The 23,729-nt window shown below is 62.3% G+C and overlaps 1 protein-coding gene and 2 long non-coding RNA genes across 9 annotated transcripts; 2 read left to right on the top strand and 1 right to left on the bottom strand.

The window, feature by feature from the left end:
* Positions 1-327: 327 nt before the first annotated feature.
* DRC3 (dynein regulatory complex subunit 3) lies at positions 328-23,330 on the bottom strand. Of its 3 annotated transcripts, XM_060135287.1 has the most exons (14): positions 23,055-23,330; positions 22,590-22,673; positions 19,779-19,936; positions 17,106-17,222; positions 14,686-14,852; positions 12,028-12,174; positions 9,353-9,472; positions 8,702-8,812; positions 7,532-7,708; positions 6,606-6,737; positions 4,847-4,917; positions 3,669-3,792; positions 692-823; positions 328-519 (listed from the first exon to the last, which is right to left on the bottom strand). In XM_060135287.1, exons 3-14 carry the CDS (start codon positions 19,933-19,935, stop codon positions 406-408), a joined length of 1,569 nt encoding a protein of 522 aa, XP_059991270.1. In that variant the 5' UTR covers position 19,936; positions 22,590-22,673; positions 23,055-23,330; the 3' UTR covers positions 328-405. The 3 variants fall into 3 exon arrangements, with proteins under 3 accessions (XP_059991270.1, XP_059991269.1, XP_059991268.1); XM_060135286.1 differs by having other exon boundaries at positions 328-823; positions 22,590-22,721; XM_060135285.1 differs by having other exon boundaries at positions 328-823.
* LOC132511748 (uncharacterized) lies at positions 4,424-6,735 on the top strand. The gene is made up of 3 exons (XR_009537712.1): positions 4,424-4,603; positions 4,914-5,023; positions 6,399-6,735. It is a non-coding gene; the product is annotated as an uncharacterized LOC132511748 (long non-coding RNA).
* On the top strand, positions 6,744-15,137 carry LOC132511747 (uncharacterized). Of its 5 annotated transcripts, none has more exons than XR_009537708.1 (7): positions 6,744-6,913; positions 7,620-7,706; positions 9,368-10,362; positions 11,863-12,688; positions 13,771-13,862; positions 14,448-14,590; positions 14,719-15,137. It is a non-coding gene; the product is annotated as an uncharacterized LOC132511747 (long non-coding RNA). The 5 variants fall into 5 exon arrangements; XR_009537709.1 differs by having other exon boundaries at positions 13,471-13,862; XR_009537711.1 differs by lacking the exons at positions 6,744-6,913; positions 7,620-7,706; positions 9,368-10,362; positions 11,863-12,688 and adding an exon at positions 12,915-13,625.
* Positions 23,331-23,729: the final 399 nt, after the last annotated feature.

Raw genomic sequence — 23,729 nt, 5'->3', positions numbered from 1 at the left:
GGGCACAAAGGCCTTGGAGCTGCCAGGCCTTGCTCTCCCCCATTCCGGGGGCACTGGCCAGCTCCCCGCAGGCCCCCACCTCGCACCCTGAGTGTGCTCGCCAGGGGTACTGTCACATCCCCTCCTCACGGGTAACGCCCAGCTGTGCTCTCAGCTGTGGAGGGTCCTTGGGTTCCTGCAGCCTCCGCCAAGGTGGGCTGGCCGGGCCCCCAGGCTGTGCTGGGAGCTGTACCTGGGGAAGGGTCTGCCCTGGGCCCCGCGGAGGGGCGGCCGAGAGCCTAGGAGTCGCTCTCAGCAGATGCCAACTGCCCAGACGCGGACACAGAGGATGGAGAAAGGTAACCAAAGTCCTTTATTTCTCTACCTGTGAAGTTCGGGGGTCGGGGGGAGGGCTGGGCCGCAGCCCTAGTCCAGGAGGTCGCTGTACTCCAGGCTGTCCAGCTCGCTCTGCACATGGTCGACGTACTGGTTGATCTCCTTCATGCGCCTGCGGTTCCTCATGATCTCGTCCTTGTGAATCTGTGGAGCATACGGCGGCTGGCCCGTCAGGCGGGATCCTGAGCCTGCCTTCCTTACTCCGTTCCTCCCTGCTCCAGCCCTGCATGTGTGTCTGGCGTGCGCGTCTGCCCCGGGGCGGGCCTCCAGCGTGGGGTCCTGCTGCCGGGAGACGCCTGCCCTCAGCTGCGCTCACCTTGTCCACCAGGTGTGCGCGCCAGGAGTTGACCCTGGTCACCAGCTCGTCCTCCCGATTGTCGATCTTCAGGAGGTGGATGTCGTGTGAGGCCCCGACTGCGTTAACGATCGTGTCTTTGTCAACGAAGAGCTGGGGAGCAAGGAAGCGCAGGTGAGGGCCTGGACCCGCACGAGCGCAGAGGCGGTGGAGCCAGAGGGGACGGGCCCAGCTCCCCGCAGGCGGAGGCCGTGCCCAGCCCGCATCCTGCTTCCTCCGCCCGTCTCAGGCGACCACGCCGTCGGCCTGGTGGCACCAGTGCCCAGAAGGGGCCCCCGGGCAGCAGGGCAGTGCCTGGGGGGAGCGTGCCCTCCCCAAGAGAAGGCAGGGCAGCCCTGGCCACCTCGCCAAGCGCCTCCAGTCTGACTTGCCTGAAACCTGCCTGTCGAGTGGGCAGCACGAGGCCGGCCGAGGGGCACAGGGCTCCACTGACGACAGAAGGTCCCACAAACCGATGGGACTCTGCTGCCCCTCACGTCAACCCAGTCGGACCTGGGGTCCCACCTGGGCTCCTGCCTTGTTCCCACCCGCTTCCCCGCCGTGGACGACACTGTGGGACGCGGGCCCCGCCAGGCCCGGCTGGTTCCAGGCGTTCACACGTGAACTGGCCACGTGCGCCCAGCACAGCTGCGGGTCCACATGGTCACTTCCCAGAGCGGGGAGGCCGTCACTGGCGGCTGCTTCAGCTTTACGCAGAGGCGCTTCATGTCGCCAACGACGGCGAGGGCCCTGAAAGCTCTGTGTTGTAGAGGGCACGGGCAGGTGTGTACACGTGGGTTTGTCTCTCCTTCGGGAGTGGTTAACCTAATGGTCTCCAGAATACAGTCTATGGGTCTTGAAACGTTAGTGTCTCTGCAAAAAGAGTGTTCTGAGACCCTGCCACTGATACGCTCGCTGCTGGTTAGACGCAGGAACCAGACTTACTGCCGAGGGCCTCATCTGAAAGCCCCTGTCCTGCCCGTGTCCGCCACCCACACGCTCCCTGTCATCTCTGAGCCTCGGTTTCCTCGCCTGTGAAAGGGAACCACACTGGCACCTATGTCACTGTGTCGGCTTGGAGATTAAAGGGGCAAATACACGTGCAGAGCTGCTCAGGCAGCTGGCCCTCGGGAGGCCCTCGGTCCCTGTCAGCTCCTCGTGGTGATTCCGCTTTAGTCAGGGCTTGCTACCCCACGTTTTGTTGCTTAAGCGTAAGGAGACGGTGTAGCATCTCCTGCTACAGGTGTTCCTAAAGGACAGAGCTGATGGGCCCGCAGAGGGAGGGGTGTCCAGCGGGCTCTGCCGGCTGCCCCGTGAGGCCTCCAGGGTGGCACCTGATACCAGTGCCGCCCGGGAGCCCAAGGCAGCCCCTTAGCCCAGAGGCAGAGCCCCATTACCCTGGGGCCTGGGGCCAGGGGCAGACCCAGAACGCCCACTTTGCAGTGAGGGCTCAGTGCCCGGGCTCGGCATCTCAGACTAAGGTTTGAATCCAGACTCATCCTCACAAGACGAGGTGTCCTCACAACACATCCTGGGTGTTTACCAAACTTCTCTGAGACCCTGTCTCCCCAGCTTTCCCATCTGTAGACTGGGTGGGAATGCCACTTTCAGGTGTCCTTTGGTGAGTTAACTAAGCCCATGCGAGCCCCACCCAGTCAGCAGCCTGAGTGTCCCGGGGCGCGGGAACAGGTGTCAGATGGCACCGTGCACAGCCACCCTGGAAGCACCCGCCCAGGCTGCTCACCTCCCGTTGACTTCGGGGCCTCCTTTTCTGCATGTCCCAATCCTGAGAGAGGTGTCACAGACCCTGGAGCCTTGCGTCAAAAACTCCACGACCGCTAGGTGGTCTGTCAGGCGGCTCCAGGGTGGGCTCTTGGGGTCAGCCTTCAGGCTCGGGAAGGTGACCTCTCCCTGTGTCTGGGTGTTTGAGGAGGCCCTGCCACCTTTCCACTGCCCTGGCGACTGTCTCGGCCCCTGACAGGCTGCGGAGTCGGAACTGCTGGTCCCTGCCTGCAGGACTCCCCCAGCACCTGACAGCGGGCGTGGTGAACCCGGCACCCCGGGTGGGGGCTGACCGCGGTGGGGAAGAGGCCACTCCTGCCTTCCCCGGGGGGCCTGTATGTAGTGTGAAGAGTAACCTAAGCAAGTCGACGCAAACACGATAGCTTGGAACCGTGACAGCAGCTCTGACAAGGATGAACGGCTGTGACGGAGAGACAGTGGGCCTTTGGGAAGGTGATGGGGGCCTCTCCAAGGAGCTGGGTGTGAGCTGAGATCTGAAACATGGGGAGGAGCCGGGTGCACGGAGGCCTGGGGGAAGGGTGTGTCGGGGCGGGGCTCCGCGGAGACCTCGCTCCAGGACTCACTAGGGGGAAGGAGTCCCTGGTCTCTGGCTGCTGCGTGGAGAAGAGCGGTAAGGCCAGGGTCCCGCAAAGGGCGGTGGTAGCTTGCCTTGGTGGAACGCGGAGGAGGAGAGAGGTGAGGGGGGCAGTGAATGGTGAAAGAAGGAAAGTGGGTGCCCTTCGCAGAGACACAGCCCACCTGTTGCCGGCCCCCAGCGCAGGAGACCTAGAGCCCCGCGAGCGGGCAGAGACCCCAGCAGTGCTTCCCGCCATAGAGACTCGGGGCTGAGACGACCTTCCGGGGAAATCTCGGACCTCAAGCTCTATTTGTCGCTGCCTCTCTCAGAAGGTGCCAGAAGCCCCACAGAAACGAGCTTTGGGAAAGCAACCTCTCGGCACGTTGAAAGCACTGAATTATCACAAGCTCCTCTGTGGCTGCGCTGCACTGGGTGCCCACCAGCTGCCTTTCTTGCCCATCTCGCCTGCCCACCGCCCCTCTTGCAGATGAGGAGACTGAGGCTCTGGCAGGTTTTTCAGGCTTTACGGGGGCTGCGGGGCGGGGCTGCGAATGCCTGGCGCCGGGGCCGCCCCGCCCCCGCCCCCGCCCCCGCGCTCACCGCACGCACGGCGTCCGGCAGGTTCTCGTCCAGCTCGCCCTTGACTATCTTCTCCCGGGTGCTGATGGCGATCTCCAGGAGCTTCTCGTGGTGGTGGTTCTCCAGGTCCCGGCACTGAGCCATCGTGCAGCGCGAGTTAAGCCAAGGCCGGGCTGGAGCAGGCCGGGCGCGCCGTCCCCTGCGCTGGGCCCCGTGGAGCCCCGCCGTCAGGGCCCTCCGACTCGCCCGCCACGCACCCCCTCGGGGTCCCTCCTGGCCCGCTCCCCTCCAGCCCTTTCTCCCTGCTGCGGCAGCCGGAGTCCCACCCGCCCCTGCTGTGCTGGCGGCTCTCACACTCTGTGGTGACCTAAAGGCCTCCTCTTGGAACCTCCTCTCCCCGTCCTCTGGGCCCTTGCACAGGCTGCCCCCTGAGCCTGCCTGGGACGCCCTCCCCACCGTTCCAGCCCGTCCCTCTGGCCCACCCTCAGGCCCTCACTGAGTGGACCCTCCTTCAGGGAGCTTATATAGCCCTGTCACCCAGCGGGACCGTGGGCCCAGGAGGGCAGGACTGGGGGGACTTCTGGGGTGGACTTCAGGGCCCAGAGTTCAGGTGGCAAAAGGTCAGGCGTGCCCCCAGTGTTGGTTCCTGACCTGACATTTAACCCGTCTCCTGATAGATGATGTATTTGTCAGTGGCTTCAGCATAGAGGTCGCCCCACCCCCAGGGCATGTGCACCTGCAGTGGGGGGGGCGGGGAGGGTGGATCTGGGGGTGTGGTCTCCTGGTGAAGTCACTCATTAGAGAACGGACGGGCCACGACTTGTGCCGCAAGTGGTGGCCTGCAGAGCCACCCAGTGGGCATCCAGACTTCTACTCTAATAAGGCCCCTTTGTGCTGAGGGTCAGGAGGTATTCCTCGAACATTCCAAGTGGTTGGCAAATCTCCATCCTTTGAAGGTGGGCTTTTTTCCTTGGTGGCAGTGGGAGGGGGCAGGCATGTGACCCCACAGGGAGCCACCTGTAAGGGACCCCACTTAGTTGCATCCTGCTTAGCTGTAAAGAAGCTGTGCCCCTCTGTGCCTTTTGTTTAAAATGCAGGCGCCTCCCCCCAGCCCCCTGCAGGCGGGGAGCAGTGGTGCGGCCCTGAGAGCCCCGCGGCCCGCAGTGCCTCCCCGCAGAGGGCCATCAAGGAAAGGATATAGGCTTTGGACGTTTTCGACAAAGAGTCCAACCAAGTCGATGATGTTCCTTTCAAACATGTTAATAGTCTCCTGGAAATGATAAAGAACGTGCATATTCAGACATGAACTCCAGCGAACGGCACCAGGGCAGAAGTTCTCCTTACCACTCAGCGGGCAGTGACCGCAGACCTGGAGGGTGAAGACCAACCACCTGACCTTCCCCAGGTGGCGCTGTGAGCCGACCCTGCCTCTCCCGACGGCTGCCCCCAGCCGTCACCCTCCAGCCACTTTGCCTCGGTCACCCCCCGGGGCTTTAGTGTGACACCTTCTCCAGGCCTTTGCCTGTGCTGGTCTCTCTGCCAGGAGCCCCCCACCAACAGGCACACACAGAGCTCACCCCGTCCTTGGGGTTCTCGGTGGCACCTGCCTCCGCCACCTCCAGAGAAACGGGAGGGTCGCCAGGAGCCAGGCTGCCTGCGAGCTCCACTACTGGGTGTAACTCGGAACGTTGTTAACTTCCCTGGGCCTCAACTTCCCACCTATGAAATGGGTTCCCTTCGCATAGTACGTGTCTCACGCGGTTGTGGTGAAGCAGAAACGGGTTTCTTCACACAAAATGCTTTGCAAGGTGCCTGGCAGAGAGGAAACCCTCGGGAATGCCAGCTGTTACCCCAGGCCTCTCACCTGCAAGTCTCCCGCCTCCCTCCCTGAGGGCACCCCTGTATTGCTGCATCTAGTGCTGAGCAAGGCGCCCGGGCCTCACCCAGAGGCCCTGGGGAGGGCTGTTACCCACTGAGCCCACAGGGTGGGTCACGCCCCTGACCTACTCTAGACTCCAGGGGCTGCAGGGTGGGCCGACGGCGCAGGGAATGCACCTGAATCCGAGGGCTATCTATAGACTGAGCTAATTATACATTTTTCAAATGTGTGTAAACCCTCTTGTAATGAAAAAAAATCGGGCCACTGGAAAGTGCGGCTCCAAAAAATCGGGCCACTGGAAAGTGCGGCTCCAAAAAATCGGGCCACTGGAAAGTGCGGCTCCAAAAAATCGGGCCACTGGAAAGTGCGGCTCCACTTAGTAGCCTTTTGGCGGCTAGTAAGTCACGCACAGGCTCTGGTGAATTGCGAGATGCTGACAAGGGGGTCCTCCCGGTTGGAAAGGCTGGGGGCCGCTGCCTGAGCTTCCCGATGCCCCAGAGATATGGGGAGCGAGCGTCTGCTCTGTGATGTGCTGGGAACCTGGACGAGGCAGGCATCGGGGAGGCGCTGGCGGGGGCGGGCCACGGCAGCAGGCGGGAGGTTCTGTTGGTCACTGCTCTGCAGGCCCCGGCCTCGGCCGCCAGCTGCCTGGTAAACAAACGCGCAGGTCGGTCTGGCCGCCCCGGGTTTCACGTAGCAGCACTTCGTTAGGCTCCTCGCTCGCCCCGAGATGCAGCGACTACAGGCTGCAGTGCCGGGAGCCTTCGTTCTATCCCGGAGTGGGGGGTGAAGAGCAGGGTGCATTTTGTTTCTCGACAGCTCCTTGGGTCTAATAAAGGACTCTCCCTGCCGCGGTTCTGCACTCTTCCTAGATGGGGAGACTGTTCCAGAGGAACGAGCTCACCTCTCATGCTGCACAAGGGCCACCTGTCATCTCAATGACTGAAAAGCACCAGAAGCACAGAAAGCTTTCATGTGACCCGCCGAGTAGCTCCTGGGAAGGTGTTCCCTCGCCAGGTTCTTGCACAGGAACCGGGCAGGGCCGTCGCGTCACGTGTGTTCCCTGGGCCCCACCTTACCTCCAGCTGCTCCACCAGCTGCATCTCCAGCGTCATGAGCACGTTGACCAGCTCGGTGATGTTCTCGCTGTGCTCCGCCATCTTTATCTCGAAGTTGGTCAGTTCAGACTCGTCTCGGATGGAGCTTAAAGTCTGGAAACAAAACCTGTGCTTTAGGAATCCACAATTAAGTGTAATTCCTGAAGTGACAGGCGGCAGTTTGGTTTTGTGGGTCGGAACTTGGATTATGGGGTCGGACTGCTCAAGTCCGAGCGTCAGCTCCACCCCCTCCACGGCGGAGGCTGTCAGAGCAGAGGCTCCACCAGCTGGTGAGTTATTAGGCGTGGAAGGAGCGATGGCTTCAGAGTCACGTGGACCTGAACTGGGACCCGACTGGGTCACCGTGGGACCTCGAGTGACTCCCGTCTCCTCGGGTGCAGGGGCAGAGAGCCTGAGCGTCACGAAGCCTGGGGATGGGGCGCTGTCTGTGAGGCCCTGGCTCACCATGGGCTGACTCCCAGCCCAGCGGGGCTCTGCGGGGGAGGTTGGAACACAAGGTGGGCCCTGTCTTGGGGGAAGCCAGCTGGACCCCCGCAGCACCCCGTGTGCAAGTAGCTGTCAGGTCCGTCTGCAATGAGAGGTGCTCATGGGCTGGAGAGCGCGGGGGTCCGAGCCGCACCCAGTACCAGCTGTTCACTGACGAGGGACCTGGAGGCTTGGCCGGCAGACGCAGTGTCAGCGGAGTGACCAGGCGTCACTGGGGGGCAAAGGGTATTTGTGGTCATGGCCACCCCATCTGGAGGAAGATCAGGCCCCTTGCCGGTATCAAGCCTGACCTGAAAGCAAGCGGCTTGCCCCGTGCGTCTCGGGTCGTCAGAGGCAGAGGGGCCGGGCCTCTGGCGGGTGGGCACCTGGAGGAGGGGGGAGGGGCTGGGGGCGGGGCCTACCAGCAGGTGCTTCTCCTCGAACTTGGCGATCTCATGCTTGCCCTGCTCCTGCTTTTCCTGGATGGCCTCCTGGACACACCCCATGAAGGTGTCGAGCTCCGCCTTCCGCTTCTCCTGCTGCTTCATGCCGAACTTGAAGATGTTCAGGCAGATGACGACGAACTTGTCCTTGTAGGTGAGTGGCCGTTAAGGAAGCTCACGGCTGCCTGGGGGGCGCACATGGGGTGGAAGCAGCTCCCGTAGCAGAGCTGCAGTCGGGATTTGGAGTATGAATCGGTGGTTGGGCATCTCCAGCCTCAGCCTGAGGGATTCAGGGAGGATCCTGCGTGGTGGGGGTGGGGCGACAGAGGAGAGACCCCCCCCGGGGGACCTGAAGGGGTCAGGAACCCGGAGAAGGGGGAGCAGCCAGGGAGCTGAGCAGTGTGTGTTTTTGTCTCTGGGGCCCTGTTGTCCAGGCCGTCTTTGTTGCTCGGCGGCCACAGGTGCACAGGGAGGCTGCGGAGGTCAGGGGACCGCAGGCTCGGGGCAGAGAGCCCCAGGTTCAAGGCCTGGCCCTGCAGCTGCTTCTATGGCCTCCTCGCTGCTCTGGGCTGAGGGTCCCACATCTGCAGCGCCTGCCACACGAGGGGCGCTTAGGTGCTGAGGTCAGGCGGGGCTGCAGCCTAGGGCCAGGCTGGGCGGAGAGCTGACCCCCCGCACTCTGCTGAGCGGTGGGTGTTCAGGGGCAGGTTTCTCTCTGTGACTCGCGGCCCCTGCGTCCCTCAGCCACGGTGACAAGTGCCCATCACATCATCTGGGGGATGGGATGCAGGCTCAGCCCGCAGCTCCTAACTGCACAGCCTGGACAATTCACCCTTTCCAAGCTCAGCTTCCCCAGCTATGAGAAGGTAGTTGGGGTCCAGTATAGCACCCACCCCATGGGGTGGTTGAAACAGTTTTAAATGCTGCATGCAAAGCGCACGGCAGGAGCCCACAAACAAGGTAATGAGGGTCAGAGTCACAGACATGGTCAGCCAGCCTCCATCTCTGCCAGCCTGGGCCCTGCTGACCAGATACCCGTGTGTCCCTGCGCTCACAGCCAACCTGGTTCTCGAGGCCCTGGGTGGAAGGGGAGCCCCCCGGACTCCCGCGCCCAGGCCCTGGGGGCGGCCGTGACCCGGAAGGGTATGTCTGCACGAGCTCGCCCACGCCGGGCAGGTGGGACAGCTGGCTACCCTCCACGTCCTCGGCGTACATGCTGTCAAACAGGAAGGGGCCGTTCAGGTGCTCCACGAAGGCCGCCTGCGGTCAGAGACACGGTGGGCTCCCTGGGCAGGGCCCTGCGCTGGGCACCGGGGCCAAGGTCGCCCGGCCCTCGGGAAGGCAGGCTGGGGAAGGGCAGGCGCTGGGCCCGGCACAGGCGGGGGTCCAGAGGCAGAAAACTGAAGGGTGCCCGGCTCGGTCCGGCCGGAGGAGAGGCACCACGGGGAGGAATGAGCGTTTCTGGCTGCCCCCTACCCCCACCACCCCACCCGCGCCGCCAGGAACCAGCCGGGGCCTTAAGGACGGGCGTCTCTGAGATGGTTCTGGCAGCGGGTCCCCGGCCCTTGTGCTGGAGGGGCGCCTGGGGGCCGTGGGATGAGGAGGGGCAGGTCCGCGCGCTGCCCTGACTGAGGTTCTGGCAGCCCAGCAGCCCTGGGCACCAGCTATTCTCAATCAAAGGACAGGCTCTGGGGGCCTGGGCCCTGCTGACCTTCATGGCACTGGCCCCTGACCGGTGGCGGCAGCATCCTGGGGCGGGGGCGGGGCGGGGCGGGGCAGGTCCTCCCACCCGTCTCCTACCTTGTGCCCCTCCAGCTCCTCCCACCGGGCCTGCTCTTCCTCCAGCTGGGCCTGCATCAGGCTCTCCTGGTGCTTCAGCTCGTCCACGCTGCACTGGTGCTTCATCTCTGCCAGCTCTTTCTGTTGGAGGATCGGGAAGCGGCATCGTCACCAGGGTCGTGGGGTCCCTCCTAGCCGCTGGCCTCTGCCGTGCTGTGGCCTCTCCAGCGTGGGCGGGGATCCCCTCCCCGCAGCCCTTGCCAAGTATTCTGAGCCTCAGGGAAATCAGTGGGGGAAGCAGCACGGGCAGGCCGAGGGTCCGTGGGACATCCCTGGGGTGGAGGCGCCCAGCGAAGACTCGGCCGCTCCCCCAGGCCTCCCTGACCAGGCTCTGGCCCTCTTGTAGGGCTGCACAAGGGAGAGGTGCAGTGGGTGCCCGAGCCACAGGCCTGGGCACGAGGTCTCAGCCCTCGGCTCTGGGCCCTGCCCCCTCCGGCCCTCCTCCACCCGTCCTGCGTATCCCCCTGCCTGCACTGGGGGCTGCTGGAGCCCCAGGTGACATTGCCTGTGCTAAGGCTTCAGGTACAAGCACCGCTGACTCTCTGTGCTCCAGTATCTGCTCCCCCCACCCCCGCGCCCTCCTCTCTCTCAGGACCGTGGCCTGCACGCCCTGCCCTCTCCCTCTTATGCTGTAAGCCCCATGCCAGCTTCCAGGTCCCTGAATGCTCATCACATCATGAACTCTGCTGAAAACCACAGGGTTCTTCTCCACGGGCCTCCGTCTCAGCAGGACAAGCCCTGAACCCCAGCGTCGCCCTCCTGCCTGTCTCCCCCCCCAACACAGAAAGCCCCCCAAGCTCACAGCCCTCACCCGTTCGTGTGCTCTGCTGGGACTGTCCACCGTTCCTCAGGGCTGCGCCAGCCTTCAGGCCCGATGGAAATGGGGAGGCACCGCAAGAGCCTGCCCTCAGCCCTGGTCGGCCTCGGCTGGGCCCGGCTGTCCTGCTGCCCGAGCCTGGCAGCACCAGCAGGTGAGAGGCTTGGGGCTAGCCTGGGGGCAGGCCGCAGCATGGACGGGGGTTCCCGGTGCCCCTGCTTTGCGGGGCTCTGCTCTTACAACCTTTCCCTTATTACTGATCTTGGTGCTTCTAGGCAAAGCCTCTGAGATGCGGAAGGAGGCTTTGTTTCCCGCAGCACAGCGGGGGGCCAGGCTGGGCGGCCTGCCCCCTGTGGAATCTTCTGGGGAAGAGGAGAAACTGGCTGGGGAGGGGCTCGGGAACCGTGCGGTGTCCGGCTGTTCATGGTTTTTTGTTTTTTGGGGTTTAAAAAAATATTTATTTTATTTATTTGGTTGTGCTGGCTCCTTAACTGCAGTATGTGTGCTCCTTAGTTGTGGCGTGCAAACTCTTGGTTGCGACATGCACGTGGGATCTAGTTCCCTGACCCGGGATCGAACCTGGGCCCCCTGCATTGGGAGCTCGGAGTCTTAACCACTGTGCCACCAGGGAAATCCCTGTGCACGCTCTTATGATGAGCGAAATACACCCCAGCAGCTCTTCAGCTATTCCAAGCATTTGAGCCCAGGCTGCCTTTCAAATTATTGTCTAAATGCAAAAAGTAAGACTTGAGCGTCTTGGGACTTCCCTGGTGGTCCAGCGGTTAAGACTCTGCGCTCCCACTGCAGGGGCCCTGGGCTCGATCCCTGGTCAGGGAACTAGATCCCACGTGCCGCAGCTAAGACCCGGAGCAGCCAAAAAAAGTAAATAAATATTAAAAAAAAAAAAAAAAGACTTGAGAGTCTTGGAATTCAAGATTTCAGATTCTTGTCCTGTTCTGGGACAAGAGAAGGCCATGGTCGGAGGAGGGGCAACTCTCTGGGCACCCCGACCCCGGCTGTTCTCCGTGGACCCCCCAGGAAGACACCCGTGAGTGGAGGGCTCTACGGTTGGCAGGCGGTGTGGCAGCCAGGACGGCAGCGTCAGCACCGAGACCCGGGGCCCAGCCGCCCTCCCTGCTTCCATTGGGCTCTCCCTGAGCCCCACATCACCTCAGGCCCCACCCAGGCACAGGCTCCTTTCTCCCAGGAAGGGCACCAGCTCCCAGGGAGAAGGGTGGGCAGGTCCCTGTCCCCCACTGCCCACGCTCAGCACGCAGGGATATCCCAGTCCTGCCGCCAAAGGCCTCGTGTCGGGCGGGGTTCTTTTCTCCAGGGGGCAAAGCACCCACAAACGTCATGCTGCAAAGGACGGGAAGCTCACAGCAGGGGAGTAGGATAGAGGCAGGGGCGGTCAGGCCAGGCCGGGCAGTGCACTGGGGAGGGGGGCTTCCTCCCGGCCCTGCTGCCAGACCGCCGGGCCCAGCTCCCCGCTCAGCACCCTGTCCGTGGGGGGCCTCTCTCTGGGGCCGGTGCCCTCGGCTCAGAGGGCGCTACCGTGAGCTGTCGTGGCATGGAGGCGAGTCCTGACTCTGCCCTGAGCTGCTGACCCCGCTAATCGCCTACCCTCACTTGGTCCCCCGACTCGTTCACCCAGAAAAGCAGACGGCGGCCTCGAGGTGGGAGGTGGCACGACAGTGACGGGGGCAGTAAAGGCACCGCGAGGAGGGCCGCCCTGCGATCCTCCTGTGGACGTGCCCCTCCCCAGACGCCGGGGCCTGCACGCTGACCCGCGGAGCTGGACGCACGAGGGCCACGCTACCATGTGGTCGTCGATGCGCTGGAAGTCCAGGTACACCAGGTTGGGGAGGTAGGCACAGATGAACGTCCTGTAGTCCTCGGCCTCGGCGACCGGGTTCCCCGAGAGGCTGAGCGTCCGCAGGTCCTTGAACCGCCGCAGGTAGATGATCTGGGGGAGAGGGGGGTCGCCTGGGTCCTCTCTCCGTCCTCTGCCCGCACTGGGTGGAGCCACGAGGGAGGAGCCATGGGCTTTGCCCAGGACCCGTGGACCTGGGTCCCCATCTCCTCTTCTTAAGGTGGGTGCAGGGATGTGGTGCATAGGTGTTGAGAGGACCAAATGCCACACGCTGTGAGGGCCTCCACCTGCTCCCGTAATGCCCTGGCTGTGCCCATCGCTGCTGCTCTCAGAACGGGCGGCCTTTTCCAACTGGAAAGTGCTGTGCAAGGCCCAGCGCTCCTAAATTCAACGGAACCTGATTTACAGTTGGCCTGGACCAACTGGGTGGCAGCTAGTGGGATGTCCACTGACGGCCGTTTATTCTTCCTATTGTTAGTAACCAGGGGGAAGTCAGCGAGATGCCCGTACCTCATCTGACCGCAACTCCTGTGCTTTCCTGAAGGAGCGTCTTTGTCATTTGGTTTATTTGTTCAACAAAGATCACTAAGCACCTACCAGGCCTCAGGTACGTGCCAGGCCTTAGGGACACAGTGGGAACAAAGCCCTTATAGCAGGAGCTGGCACTCTAAGGCAGGGGACAAGAATGTTTTAAAAGTAAGTAGAATCATTGCTGTTTGGTGTAAGTGCTAGAAGAACTCAAAGGGGGAGGGGGTGGAGAAGGGGCCTTAGGGACCATGACGGGGGGGTTTCAGTTAGGACTGAGGCCTCTGAGGCCTGAGGGAGCAGCCAGGGAAGAGCAGGGGCCAGTGCATTCCCAGAAGCAAAACCAGCACAAGCAAAGGCCCTGAGGCAGGAAAGAGCATCCTGTACCAGGCACTCAGTGAGGCCAGGGGAGGGAACGGAGCGTCCACAGCAGGGCGGGGCGTGGCCTGAGAGCCAGTGTCCCCTCCACGCCCAGGCCTGGACCTGCGTCCATTAGACTCTGCAGTGTCCGAGGGGCAGCAAGCCAGAGGGGATCTGCTCACTGTGGCCCTGGGTACTGGACCGACCCAGGCAGGAACAGCTCAAGACACTCAGAAAGGTTTTCACAAGCAAGATTTGGGGCTATTGGGTGTGCCCTTAATCTGAAAATTCCTGAATAAGCATCATTTCCTGCAGAGTTCTCCTGTGCCCAGTCCTGTAGCAGCCACTCAGCCCTAACTGACTTAGCCCTCACACCGGCCTGCCCCGCAGGCCACCGCTGTCCCGTACAGATGGGCACGCGGGCCCCGGGTGCTGAGTCCCTGGCCCAAGGCCAGGCGGCCAGGAGCCCGTTAAACCTCAGCTCTCCACTTACACCTCCCTCAGCTGTCCTGTGTGCCCCCGCCCCGCAGGGCAGAGGGCAGCTGAGCAATCAGGTCTTGAACACTGGCAAGAGGTGGGCTGGGTTTACCACCTCCCAGGGGCGTGCAGGGCAAACCTCCCAGACCACACGGCCTCCGGGGTCCGGCCCTCAAACACAGGTGAGCAGCCGGCACCTGACCCGCCCCAGGCCTTTCACCTAAACCGCCTGGCCCGCCCGCCCCTCTGGTCTTGGTCGGGTGGCTGAGGGCGCGTCACACCGAGGGGCACCGTGGGAGAGATTTCTCCTGCTCTCTGTCCTGCTAGCTGTGGACGAGGAAGCCTGTGGCCTGGACTGCTGGGTCACAGCCACAAGGAGCATCAGCCCAGGGCAACGCTAAGGGCGGCTGAGCCGAGAGGTGGGTCGGCCCCCTCCATGCAGCCCCCTGCTCCGGCCTGGGCCGCGGCTGCAGCGCCCATCTCTCCCCTGCTCTCCGAGCCCCACCTGCAGCGAGGCCGGGAGGGAGTTAATGCCGGGACGTGGCTCAGCCGCGGGGACAGGACTGGGGCTGGTGCTTGGGCCCCGGCACTCAGGTGTTCACTTCTGCACGCCCGCCCAGTGGCACGGAGCCCCCATCGTGCACGGCGGCAGTCTCTGTCACACACCTGCACGGTGGCTGTGGTTGCCCCGGGGTCACCCAGCTTCCTGAGGTCACCCCGTGGCACCCAGGGCCCTGCCCCGGCCCTGCTGCCAGCTCACAGGGAGTGTTGGCAGGGCGAGCGTCTCTGGTCTGCAGGCAAACCTCCATCCCTGCTACACTCATGCGTGCGGGGGTGAGGGGGTGGGTGTTCCTACTGAAACGCAGGCCTGCCCTGGGCACACACGGCGTAGAGCCCCCCACGGCTCTCCTCTGCCGCTCTGGCTGCCTGGCCCTGGGCACTGCCCTGCACCCACACCCCGACCCTTCCAGTGACCCGGGGCTGTTGTTGGTCTCTGTCCCCAGTGAGCACGAGCCAGAGGCCCCACGGCCGAGGGGGCCCCACCCCAGCAAATGTCTGCTGAGTGAGTGCGGGGACAGGGAAGGAAAGATCCCACCGGGACAGGGGCACAAACGGACCCGCACGTGGGCTCTCGTGGCCTAGGCTGGTGTGTGAACGTCATCCAGTCTGGAATTCTGGCCTTTCTGGGACAAGGGGAAGGTCGGAGGCTCAGCCCGTGGCCCCCCCGGCACCCTCGCTCACGTTCGTCATGTTGCCGATCTGGTTGTTGCCCAGCGACAGCACCTGCAGCTTGACCAGCGCGTCCAGCGAGTCGATCTTGGAGATCCGGTTGTTGAACAGGCTCAGGTCCTCCAGGTTCACCAGCGTGTCCAGCCCCTCGATGGCCTCAATGTTGTTGAAGGACAGGTCTGGAGGACGGCTCTGGGTTAGGGTGACTGTCCTGAGTCCAACCCCCCCCGCCCCCCCGGCTCTGCTGCCACCTTCCCGGCCCCGGACTCGGGCGAAGGCTCGCGTCTGTGCGGCCCTCGTTCTGGGATGGAAGCTCCCTGGTGGGTCGGGGCAGCGCACCTTGGGGTGGGGGAGACCCACGCGGGCCGGGCTGCCCCAAACTCCAGGCCCAGCCCCGGCCGAGACCTCAGGAGCCCCTCTAGCCCAAGGTTCTCATCTTTGGGAATAAAACTGCTTTTCTGCCACCATGGGTTTGGGGGTTTGGTTGGGGTTGGTGTCCTTGAACACCGTTGGCCCAGAGGCCCAAACTGGGAACTTTTCAAGAGCTTCAGCTAAAGCCCTCAGTGTAAAGGGGGCTCAGGAAGTCGGTTTGGCCTCCCTGGCACCTCAGGGGACACTCATCCGGGACACTCTCCCTACGCCAGGCCCTCCCCCGGCGTTTCCTCGTTTGTCATCGCCTGCATCTTAGGGCTGAGGGAGCCGAGATTCAAAGGGGCCTGGTGGTCACGTGCTCACGATCAAGTGCACATAAGGAAGGTCGGGTGCAGGGGGCGGAGGGAACGCACAGAACCGGCTAGCACGCTGGCAGAGCGGGACCTGAACTGGGTCAGCCTGCTTCCTTTCGCTCCTGCAGCCGGGCTCTGCTCTTTGCAGGCGAGCTGGTAAACGTTTAACAAGGGGGTGGGCGCGGGCAGCCCTGATCTGTAGCTCTTGCTGACTTCGGTGGTGTAAGTGCTCCCACTGTGGCCAATTTCAAGCTACCAACAGGACTGGCCTGAGTGTAAAGCTGGGACAAGATGTGGACAGTCAGCTTCTGGGGGCAGTGCCAGCCGGCTCCCGCTCGCCCCCGGCGCTGGGACAGCTGACCAGGCCACCAGCCGGGCCTGTGCTGGCAGGTGGGGGCAGCGCACGTGGCTGGACAAAGGCAGGCTTCTGACTCTCTGAGGGGCACCTGACCTCTTGCCAGAACTTTCCCCTCCGGCTCTCTCGCCCCCCCCCCCAGAACACTGGGCATCACAGGGGCATCTCACGGGGACCCGTGACCCTTGTTTTATGTCTGCGAGACTGCAGGGCCTGGGAGCTCTTGCCTAAAAGCAGGGCCTTCAGAGGGGGTGAGGCTCAGGGTCTAGGCTGACCCGTCACCTCTCCTCTTCCAGCTCCTGGTGGTGCAGGTGGGCCGCCGAGCCCGGGACTCAGCATTAATGGGTGCTGGGCTGCCAGGAGGGCTTGTCTGGGTGAGACCTGGGCCCGGCAGTCAGGAGACCTGGCTCTGGGCTGCTCTGCTGCCGGTACGTGCAGCTCCAAGTCCACCAGCCCCTCAGCCTCTGCACCCGTGAGATGACACTGTAATCCTGCCCCGGGGGGGTGCTGTGGTCTGGCGGCCGTCCTCACAACCACAGCTGCGTGTCCTGCAAGCTGGGAGGGGCCTCGATACCCCAGGCTGCCTGTATTGGGAAGCAGCCTGACAGGATGGAGGGGACGTGGCTTTGGAATCAGACAGGCGTGGGTCTTGTCCCAGCTCTGCTGCGTCTTGGTCACAGAGCTCTGGGCGGTGCCCCGGCCTCTGGAGCCCCTAGGGTGACTGGGAGGGCCAAAGAAGCCCTCTCAGTGGGCTCGGGAGCTCCCAGCCGGCCCCACCCCTAGTTAGGTGCCCACTGCCAGACGTGAGGGTGCTGCCCGAGGCCGGCAGGTGGACGCAGTTCGGCAAAGCCCCTGCTGCCTTGGCAGTGAGGGCTGGACCCCTGGAGTCAGGCGAGCCCCCTGCTCGCTGTGACCTCAGTTTGCTCCCGTCTACAGTGGGGTCGCTGTGCGGTTAGAAGGCTTCACACGGAAAGCGCACGGGCTGTGCCTAGCAGGTAGAAAGTGCTCAGCGCACGCTAGCACGGGGATGGTTAGTTCTGGTTTGATCTGGGCCCCCCAAATAGCAGGGGCCTCAGTTATCTGTCACCCTGAGTCTAGAGTACCTAGACTGAGTCCAGGCTGCTGCCATGAGCCCTCCGGACTGGGAGGTTTGACAGCTGGGGCAGATGTTCTGCCCTGTGGTGTCCAAGCACATACGTGCTGAGCTTTGCCCAGCGCAGGCCCAGGCTTCCTTCCTCCCAGCAGATGGAGCTCCTGCTGCACCAGGGCCGCCACGGGGCTGGCAGGGAAGTTTACCTGGGGGGCAGCCTCGGCAGGCATCACTGGGGGCTAGGGGACGCGCGGGGGCTCACCCAGCCAGACCAGGTGTGTGAGGTTCTCCAGGCCCTCGATCTTCTCGATGATGTTGTTGTCCAGCTGCAGTTTCCGCAGGTTCTCAAACTGCCAGAGGTTGTCGATGCGGAGGATATCTGAAACGATGTTGGACACGCTTTGGCTGGTTCTGGCCCGGGTCAGGGTTAGGGTATAGTTCCAGGGTCTTGGGGGCCAGATGACTGATGCTGACCATGGGAGAGGCCCCAGAGCCCCGCTGCCTTCCCCAGAGCGCAGGGAGCCCTGGAGGTGTGGGCCCAGCTCCGCGGAGCTCGGGGTCCCTGTTGGTGCTGCCGTCCGGAGCCACCACAGGGACCGGTGGGACCGCGCAGGGTGGAGGGGGGCAGGCTCTCCAGGGCGGGAACTCACAGGGCTCCCCCTCGGAACACCTGGGCTCAGGACACAGGGCACGGGCAGGGCCCCCCAGGGTGACAAATAGAACTGAGGCTGCAGGGGTGGCCAGTCAACTAGTGGAGCCGTTTGGAGGGTGCTCTGGCCACATGGACGGAAATAGTTAATGTCTGTGCCCACTGACCCTGCAGTGTCTCTACCTGGAATCACACGCTGTCCCAGTGCCCGAGGATGAGGCCCCGAATGTCCATATACGGGGAGGGGATGAATCGCCCCACAGAGGCAGATCCTGACGTCCCTCAAGTGCCTGACCCCACGGCCGCTGAAGACCACCCCCCTGGTCAGGCAGCCGACCCATCCCCTTGCTCCTGAGCCAGGCGGAGCTTGGTCTCTGTCTTGGCTGCCAGGAGCTCTGAGTAATGCTTAGTGTGACAAGCACACACTGTGTGTGTAAAACTCTAGAGGCCTGACCTTGTCCCCGGTTCTCTTAGAAACCACAGAGATCTGTTGTTTACATGCCCCTTTTTCTACGTTTGCTTCTATAATGATTCCCAAAACATAAAGTTAGGGTACGCCCATTAAAAGAACTGAAATAATATAGAAGTAAAAGGAGTAGGAAAAAAAAAGAAAAAAGCCCTTAATAGCCACACATTCGGGGCAGCCGTTTCAACATTTATTCAGACAGGCAGGCACCCCTCCCAGCTGCCCACCTCAAGCTGGGTCTCGGTTGGGGGGTGGTGGGCAGCATTTCTCTGACCCAGGGCCCTGTCCCTCCCGGTCCCCAGGGCTGCCTGGGATGGAGTTTGTTCCCCAGCTCTGTGTCACATTTCCTGGAATGACACCAGCCCCACCTGTGCTTCTGGGGCAAGGCCCAGCCCCACCCCCGGATCTCCTGGTCTGGATTTTCCTTCTCTGGCCCTGGCCTTAGACCGACGGCCTTGGCTGTGATTGACCGTGCAGACACCAGCCCTGGGCGGCTCCCCCACTCCTGGGCGCCCTGCCTGGCGCACCTGTGTGCTGGCTCTGCTCTAGGCCTCAGCAGTTCACGTGGAAAAGCCCGAACGACACGAAAGAGCCAGATGTATCTGACAGCATGACAGGGCTGCCCAAAAAGCCCATTCAATCTTCAACACAGACACGGGATCTGCCTCTGCTGCCACTGGCTTGGTGCAGCCTGTTGTCACGGCTCCCTGTCCCTCCTCTGCTCAGGACCTCCCTGGGCTCCTGCCTCACTCACTCAGAGCCAGACGCCGCCTTTCGGCCCCCGAGGCTGATGCTAGCTGATCCCTGCCTGACCACACTGCACCCCACTCCCCTTCTCTCCTCTCTTGCCTCTACTTCTCTCAACAGCATACGTGTCCCCCTCCCTCGAAGGTCAGCTCCACGAGTCCCTGGTGCGCAGAGCAGCGCCCTGCACGGGACAGGCATCCGCTACGCAGTGGGGGAGGGGCAGCAGAAGGAGGTCTGAAGACCACTCCGCCTCCCCTTTAGCCCTTTCCCGCCGAGAGCCTCAGCACCCTCCCTACTCTGGGCGGCCTGCGGGCTCCATGAGGCCGGGCCGGGCCTGCCGTGCGCACCACATCCCAGGGCTGACTCAGTCGCCCCTCGTGGTCACTGGGTGACCCGGCAGGCCAGCGTGGAGGCCCAGGACACAGCAGGAGCGTGAATCAGCCCGGTCCCTCTGCTGTGACCGGCCTGCGCCGGACATGAGGGGTCACGGGACCCCCGCCCACCCATCCTGCTTCCTCACCTATACCCTCTGCCAGACTCGCGGGCCTCCTTTAGTGAGCCGGGCACTGGGCCTGTGCTGTCTGGTCTCGTCTTCCCAGCCAGCGCCTGAGACACGGATTCCGGTCACCCCGGTTCACAGGTGGGGTGCTGAGGTCCTGCCTGATCCCAAGCCACATCTCCCCCCAGGCTGTCCTGCGACCTGGAGGGGACCCTCCCTTCTGTTTCCTGTCCCTCCTCTGAAGCTGCTCCCCCAGCACATGGCCCTCCCTCGACCCCGCACCTTCCTGGCCACGTGGACCACCCTCCTAGGTCCCCCCCACCTTTGGGGACCAGCGTGGCCTCTGGGGGTCACTTAAGACTTGGAACGGGAGGGTGTTACCTTGCTTTGTTCTTACTCAGAATGGGGAGTGTTGTGGCTGTTCAAGTGGTACCACACTCGGTATCAGGCCCTAAAACCGCCCGTGCTGGTACCGCACCTTCCGACCCAGGCAGCCCGAATGCGACCGCGCGCCGCGGCCCACGCGTGGCATCGGGGAGCCCTGCGCCTGCCCCGCCCCACCCAGGATACGCACTCTGGAAGTCCAGCTGCAGGGACAGGACGTCCTTGAAGAGGATGCCCTCCTGCTTGGCCAGCTGCCCAGCCTCGTCTCGCGGGCCCTGCTCCCCAACGGCCAGCTTGAGCATCTCATCATCCATCACCCTGGGCTCCACGTCGCACAGCCGGTTCATCCTCCCTGGAAAACACCACGTCCCTCACCCAGGCCGCTGCTCCTGCCTCCCTTTGAGGGCGGGGTCTGGCTGGGGTCCTTCCACGGCATCGTGGGGCAGCGTGGCGGCCACAGCACTCTGAAGGCGGCCCCCTCCCGCCCTTGGCTGCTGTACCCGGGCTGCTCCGGGGCCTCTCTGGACCCCCGCCCGCCTGGCCCCACGGGCAGGCTGTGTCACCACCCCGGCCCCGGTGTCCACACGGCTCTCTTCAGCCTGTGGAGCTCAGCTGCGCGCACAGCTGTGGCCACCTCAGGCCTCTGGCTTTCTGCGCCCGCCCTCGTCGGGTTTCTTGGCACCAACCACTGACCACAATCCTCGGAGGCCCCCCTTCCCTGAGAGCCTCACCACCCCCAGGTGGCCATGTCTGTAAGCTCCCCGCCCTCAACCGCAGCTGCCCAGCGTGTGGCCACTGGTGGACACCAACCCAAGCTGGTCATTCGTGTCCCCCTCCCCCCCGAGAGACGTGAGCTGCGGCCGGAGGACAAAGTGCCCATCAGAGCTGGCCAGGTGCATGGTGAGTGAGAGAGTGAGAGGGCCTGGGGCAGACGGACAGACAGAAGCAGAGATGAGAATCTGATCCAGCAATAAAGGTGAAAGGATGGACAGACTGACACAGAGGCTGCCTTCTCCTCGCTGGCTTCCTGGCCCCTCCTGTCCCGACCCCAGGCCCCGGGAGTGTCCTGACTTCGCACATTCAATCCTCTTTTCCTTAAACTAACCCCAGGAGGTGTCTGTTGCTAATGGTCCAAAGGGATTTGGCTGAGACGCTATGGGGGGTCTGTGTGGTGGGTCAGTCACAGGCGGACCTGGGCTGCTGTTCGTGGCCAGACAGAGCCGTGGCCCTGGGCAGCCTGACCTCACTTCATCGTTGCCAGCCGTCTTAGTGAGAACACCCAGAAGGGCTGGACCCTGCAGGAGGGAGCGCGCCACCGGAAACTCCCCAATTCTGCCTCCGAACCCTCTGCAAACTCAGTTCTCCCCCTACTTTCCACCCCGTTCTCACCTCCCTGCTGGCTTCACCTTCTGCCTTGGCCCCTGCGTCCCCACAGCCAGGCCTCGCTGCCCCACTGGTCCCTGATGCTGGGCAGCCCCACATTCTGCCTTTCATTCCACCGTGCGCTACTGGGGATACTCCTGATGCTGGGCGAGCCAGGGTGGGCCTAGCCATCCTGCACCTGGTCCCCAGGACTGCCCACCTCCCCTCCCCGTGCCGTGCAGCTTATGCAAATGTGCATCTCCTGTTTCTGGAGTGTCCATGACCCATGGTCCCAGGGCCTTTAACTTTCACGGGGCCTTTCCTCCTGTCCCCACCTCCGCCCCCCACCCCCTTCTCCTCTGGTTCCTTCCTGCCTCCCAGTCTCTGCTCCATCCCCTTAGGGTGACTGACTCAACTCCCGAGGACGTTTCCAGTCCTCCAGCTCCCCGTCCTCTGAAACAATTTTTTCTGAGATTTCACATAACTTGACGCCAAGTTGTCTTTGGGGAAATTTTAACGCGCTGCATTTAGCAGATGTTACCTGAAAGTGTGTGTGCTTTTTTTTTTTTTAAAGAAAAGTGCTGTATTTTGGGAAAGGATGCTTAACTCTGATTTCAAAACTTTGGCTGACTTCTCTTCACTCCCACCCCACCTGTCCTGTCCCCTGTGACAGGTCAAGCCTGCTTTCCATCAGGCCCAACAATCACCGAGTGATGTGGAATGGTTGTGTTTGTTACACACACAAGGGCAGGACTTGCATCCTTTGGCAACTAACTTCGCCTTCCAAGCCTTTGACCTCCCACCTGTAAAAGATGGGTAACTCTTCCCTCCTACATTTGTTTAAGATCATTCATTTAGTCCACATACGTGTAATGAGTAGTCACTACATGCTGTGAATAAAACCGATCTCCTTACCTCTGTTTCAGACCTGAATCAGACAATTATACAAATCTTTAATTACAAACCATGACAAGTTTGTAGGTGTAGGGGACTGTGACAGCATACATGCAGGGACCTGTGCTGGCCAGGGGAGACCCCGCTGAGACCTGGAGGATGAGCAGGAAAGAAGGAAAAGGGGTCTGCGTGGTGAGGGTCCTGAGGTGGGAGAGGAGGAGACAGGTTCCACTGTGGCTGAAGCGATGCAAGCCTGGAGAGGCCTGCAGGAGTGTGGCGGTTATCCTAGGATCCCCGGGAAGCTCCTGGGGCTTACTAAGGGCAGTGACATGATCAGACTTTCATTTTAAGAAGCTCATTCTGGCTTGTAGTACCAAGAACAGCAAGAGTCGTGAGGCGAGAGGTGGCGGGGGTGGAGGTAAAATGTGGATTTTAGAGACCTCTAGGAACTTAGTTTACATGAAGGACTGATTCTCCGCAGTTTTCAGGTAAGAAAATGGAAGCAGGTTAGAAATGTCAAGTTACATGCCCACGTGGATACATCTAGTACATGGCAGAGGCATGAGGACAGGCCTCCAGGGCCCATTTTCTTAATCACGACTCAACTGTGCCCAGGCACACGGCGGATCATTGTCACAGTTCACACAGTTTCTCACAGCTGTTCGGGGTCGGGGCCAAAACCCCAACATTCCTTCCCAAGGGGGTTTTATCAGTAATTCACCACCCAGCCCGGGTTGCTGTTGACTTGCCTGACAATAGTGTTGTGGTGGGCGGGGAAAGCAGCAGAGAACCTTACACCTCCTCACAGAGAAACAGATCCTGAATTGTCCTGCGAAACAAGACCTTGGGATCAACTGGAACCTGGAAAATAGAGCGCCTATTGGCCGTGAATTAATAAGAGAAACCCCACCCTTTACTGAGTGCTCACTCCGAGCTAGAGCACGTTCATGATCAAATTACAGGTCAGCTCTGGGAGCCATTAGAAAAGGGAGCCCTAATGCCCTGATTTCCCAGACAGGGAAACTGAGGCCCGGGAAGGGAGCTGCTGACAAGGGACAGACATGGACCCGGGCATCCACATTCCAAGCCAAAAGCCTTCACCAAGAGGAAGTCTAGGTCTAAGGAAGAGGAATAAGTTAGCAGCATTGAGAGGTCGGACAGAGGGTCAGTAATGCCCTCCTGAAGAAGCGTCTATCGCTGGGCCGGGTACCTCTCTCTGGCCCGGAGGCCGGGGGTGGGACCTCAAAGGTCTCTTGGGGGCATGCGCCCGGAGGGAAGGCTTCCTCAGCTTCTCTCCCCACAAGGCCTGAAGGCCCCAGATCGGCGTGCGGCCGGCAGGGGCTGCCAGGGGCCTGCGCGCTCTCCTCTAGGTGGGGCGGCCGGCGGACTCCTCCGGGAAAAAAGGCTCCTCCCGCAGCCTCTCGGCCACGGGCTCTCAGAGTCGCCGGCACTGTCCGCCGCCTGCGCCTCCTCGCTGAGCCCGGTTGCTAGGGGAACCAAGCGCCGCGCTCCTTTGCTAGGGGGAAGTCAGGGAGTAGACATCCTGGGTTAAAGTTGACGACCACGTGATCACATTTCTGGGCGGGGAAAGCCTCCCAGAACCAACTAGCCGTAGGGAAAACAAATGCTTGTCCAATCAGCACTTTCTAAGGGAGAGGAACTTACTAGCTCCGCCCTGCCCCCGCCCCCTCTTGAGTGACTGACTCGACTCTTGTCCAATAATATTAAGGACTCCCTGGATTGACCAATACATAAATGAATCAAAATACACAGACTCGCGTTGGGAGGCGGGCCAGGGGAGGTGACGGAGATTCCTGTGACCTAGGTCACCGCCCCGCCCAATCGGACGCCGCGGGATGGGCGTGACTTCGCGGAAGGAGCTGTA

Source organism: Lagenorhynchus albirostris, chromosome 20, assembly GCF_949774975.1.
Source record: "Lagenorhynchus albirostris chromosome 20, mLagAlb1.1, whole genome shotgun sequence".
In the NCBI taxonomy this organism is placed as follows: domain Eukaryota; kingdom Metazoa; phylum Chordata; class Mammalia; order Artiodactyla; family Delphinidae; genus Lagenorhynchus; species Lagenorhynchus albirostris.
This window is presented reverse-complemented; position numbering and strand designations above follow the sequence as displayed.

What these genes read in the sequence shown, in the direction of transcription:
- DRC3 (XM_060135286.1), bottom strand. Translation starts at nt 19,935, where the DNA reads ATGAACCGGCTGTGCGACGTGGAGCCCAGGGTGATGGATGATGAGATG. An exon ending in TCGAGGAGAAGCACCTGCTG is followed by an intron (nt 6,738 to 7,531) that starts GTAGGCCCCGCC and finishes TTTTGTTTCCAG; the next exon opens with ACTTTAAGCTCCATCCGAGA. An exon ending in TGCCGGACGCCGTGCGTGCG is followed by an intron (nt 824 to 3,668) that starts GTGAGCGCGGGG and finishes CTTGCTCCCCAG; the next exon opens with CTCTTCGTTGACAAAGACAC.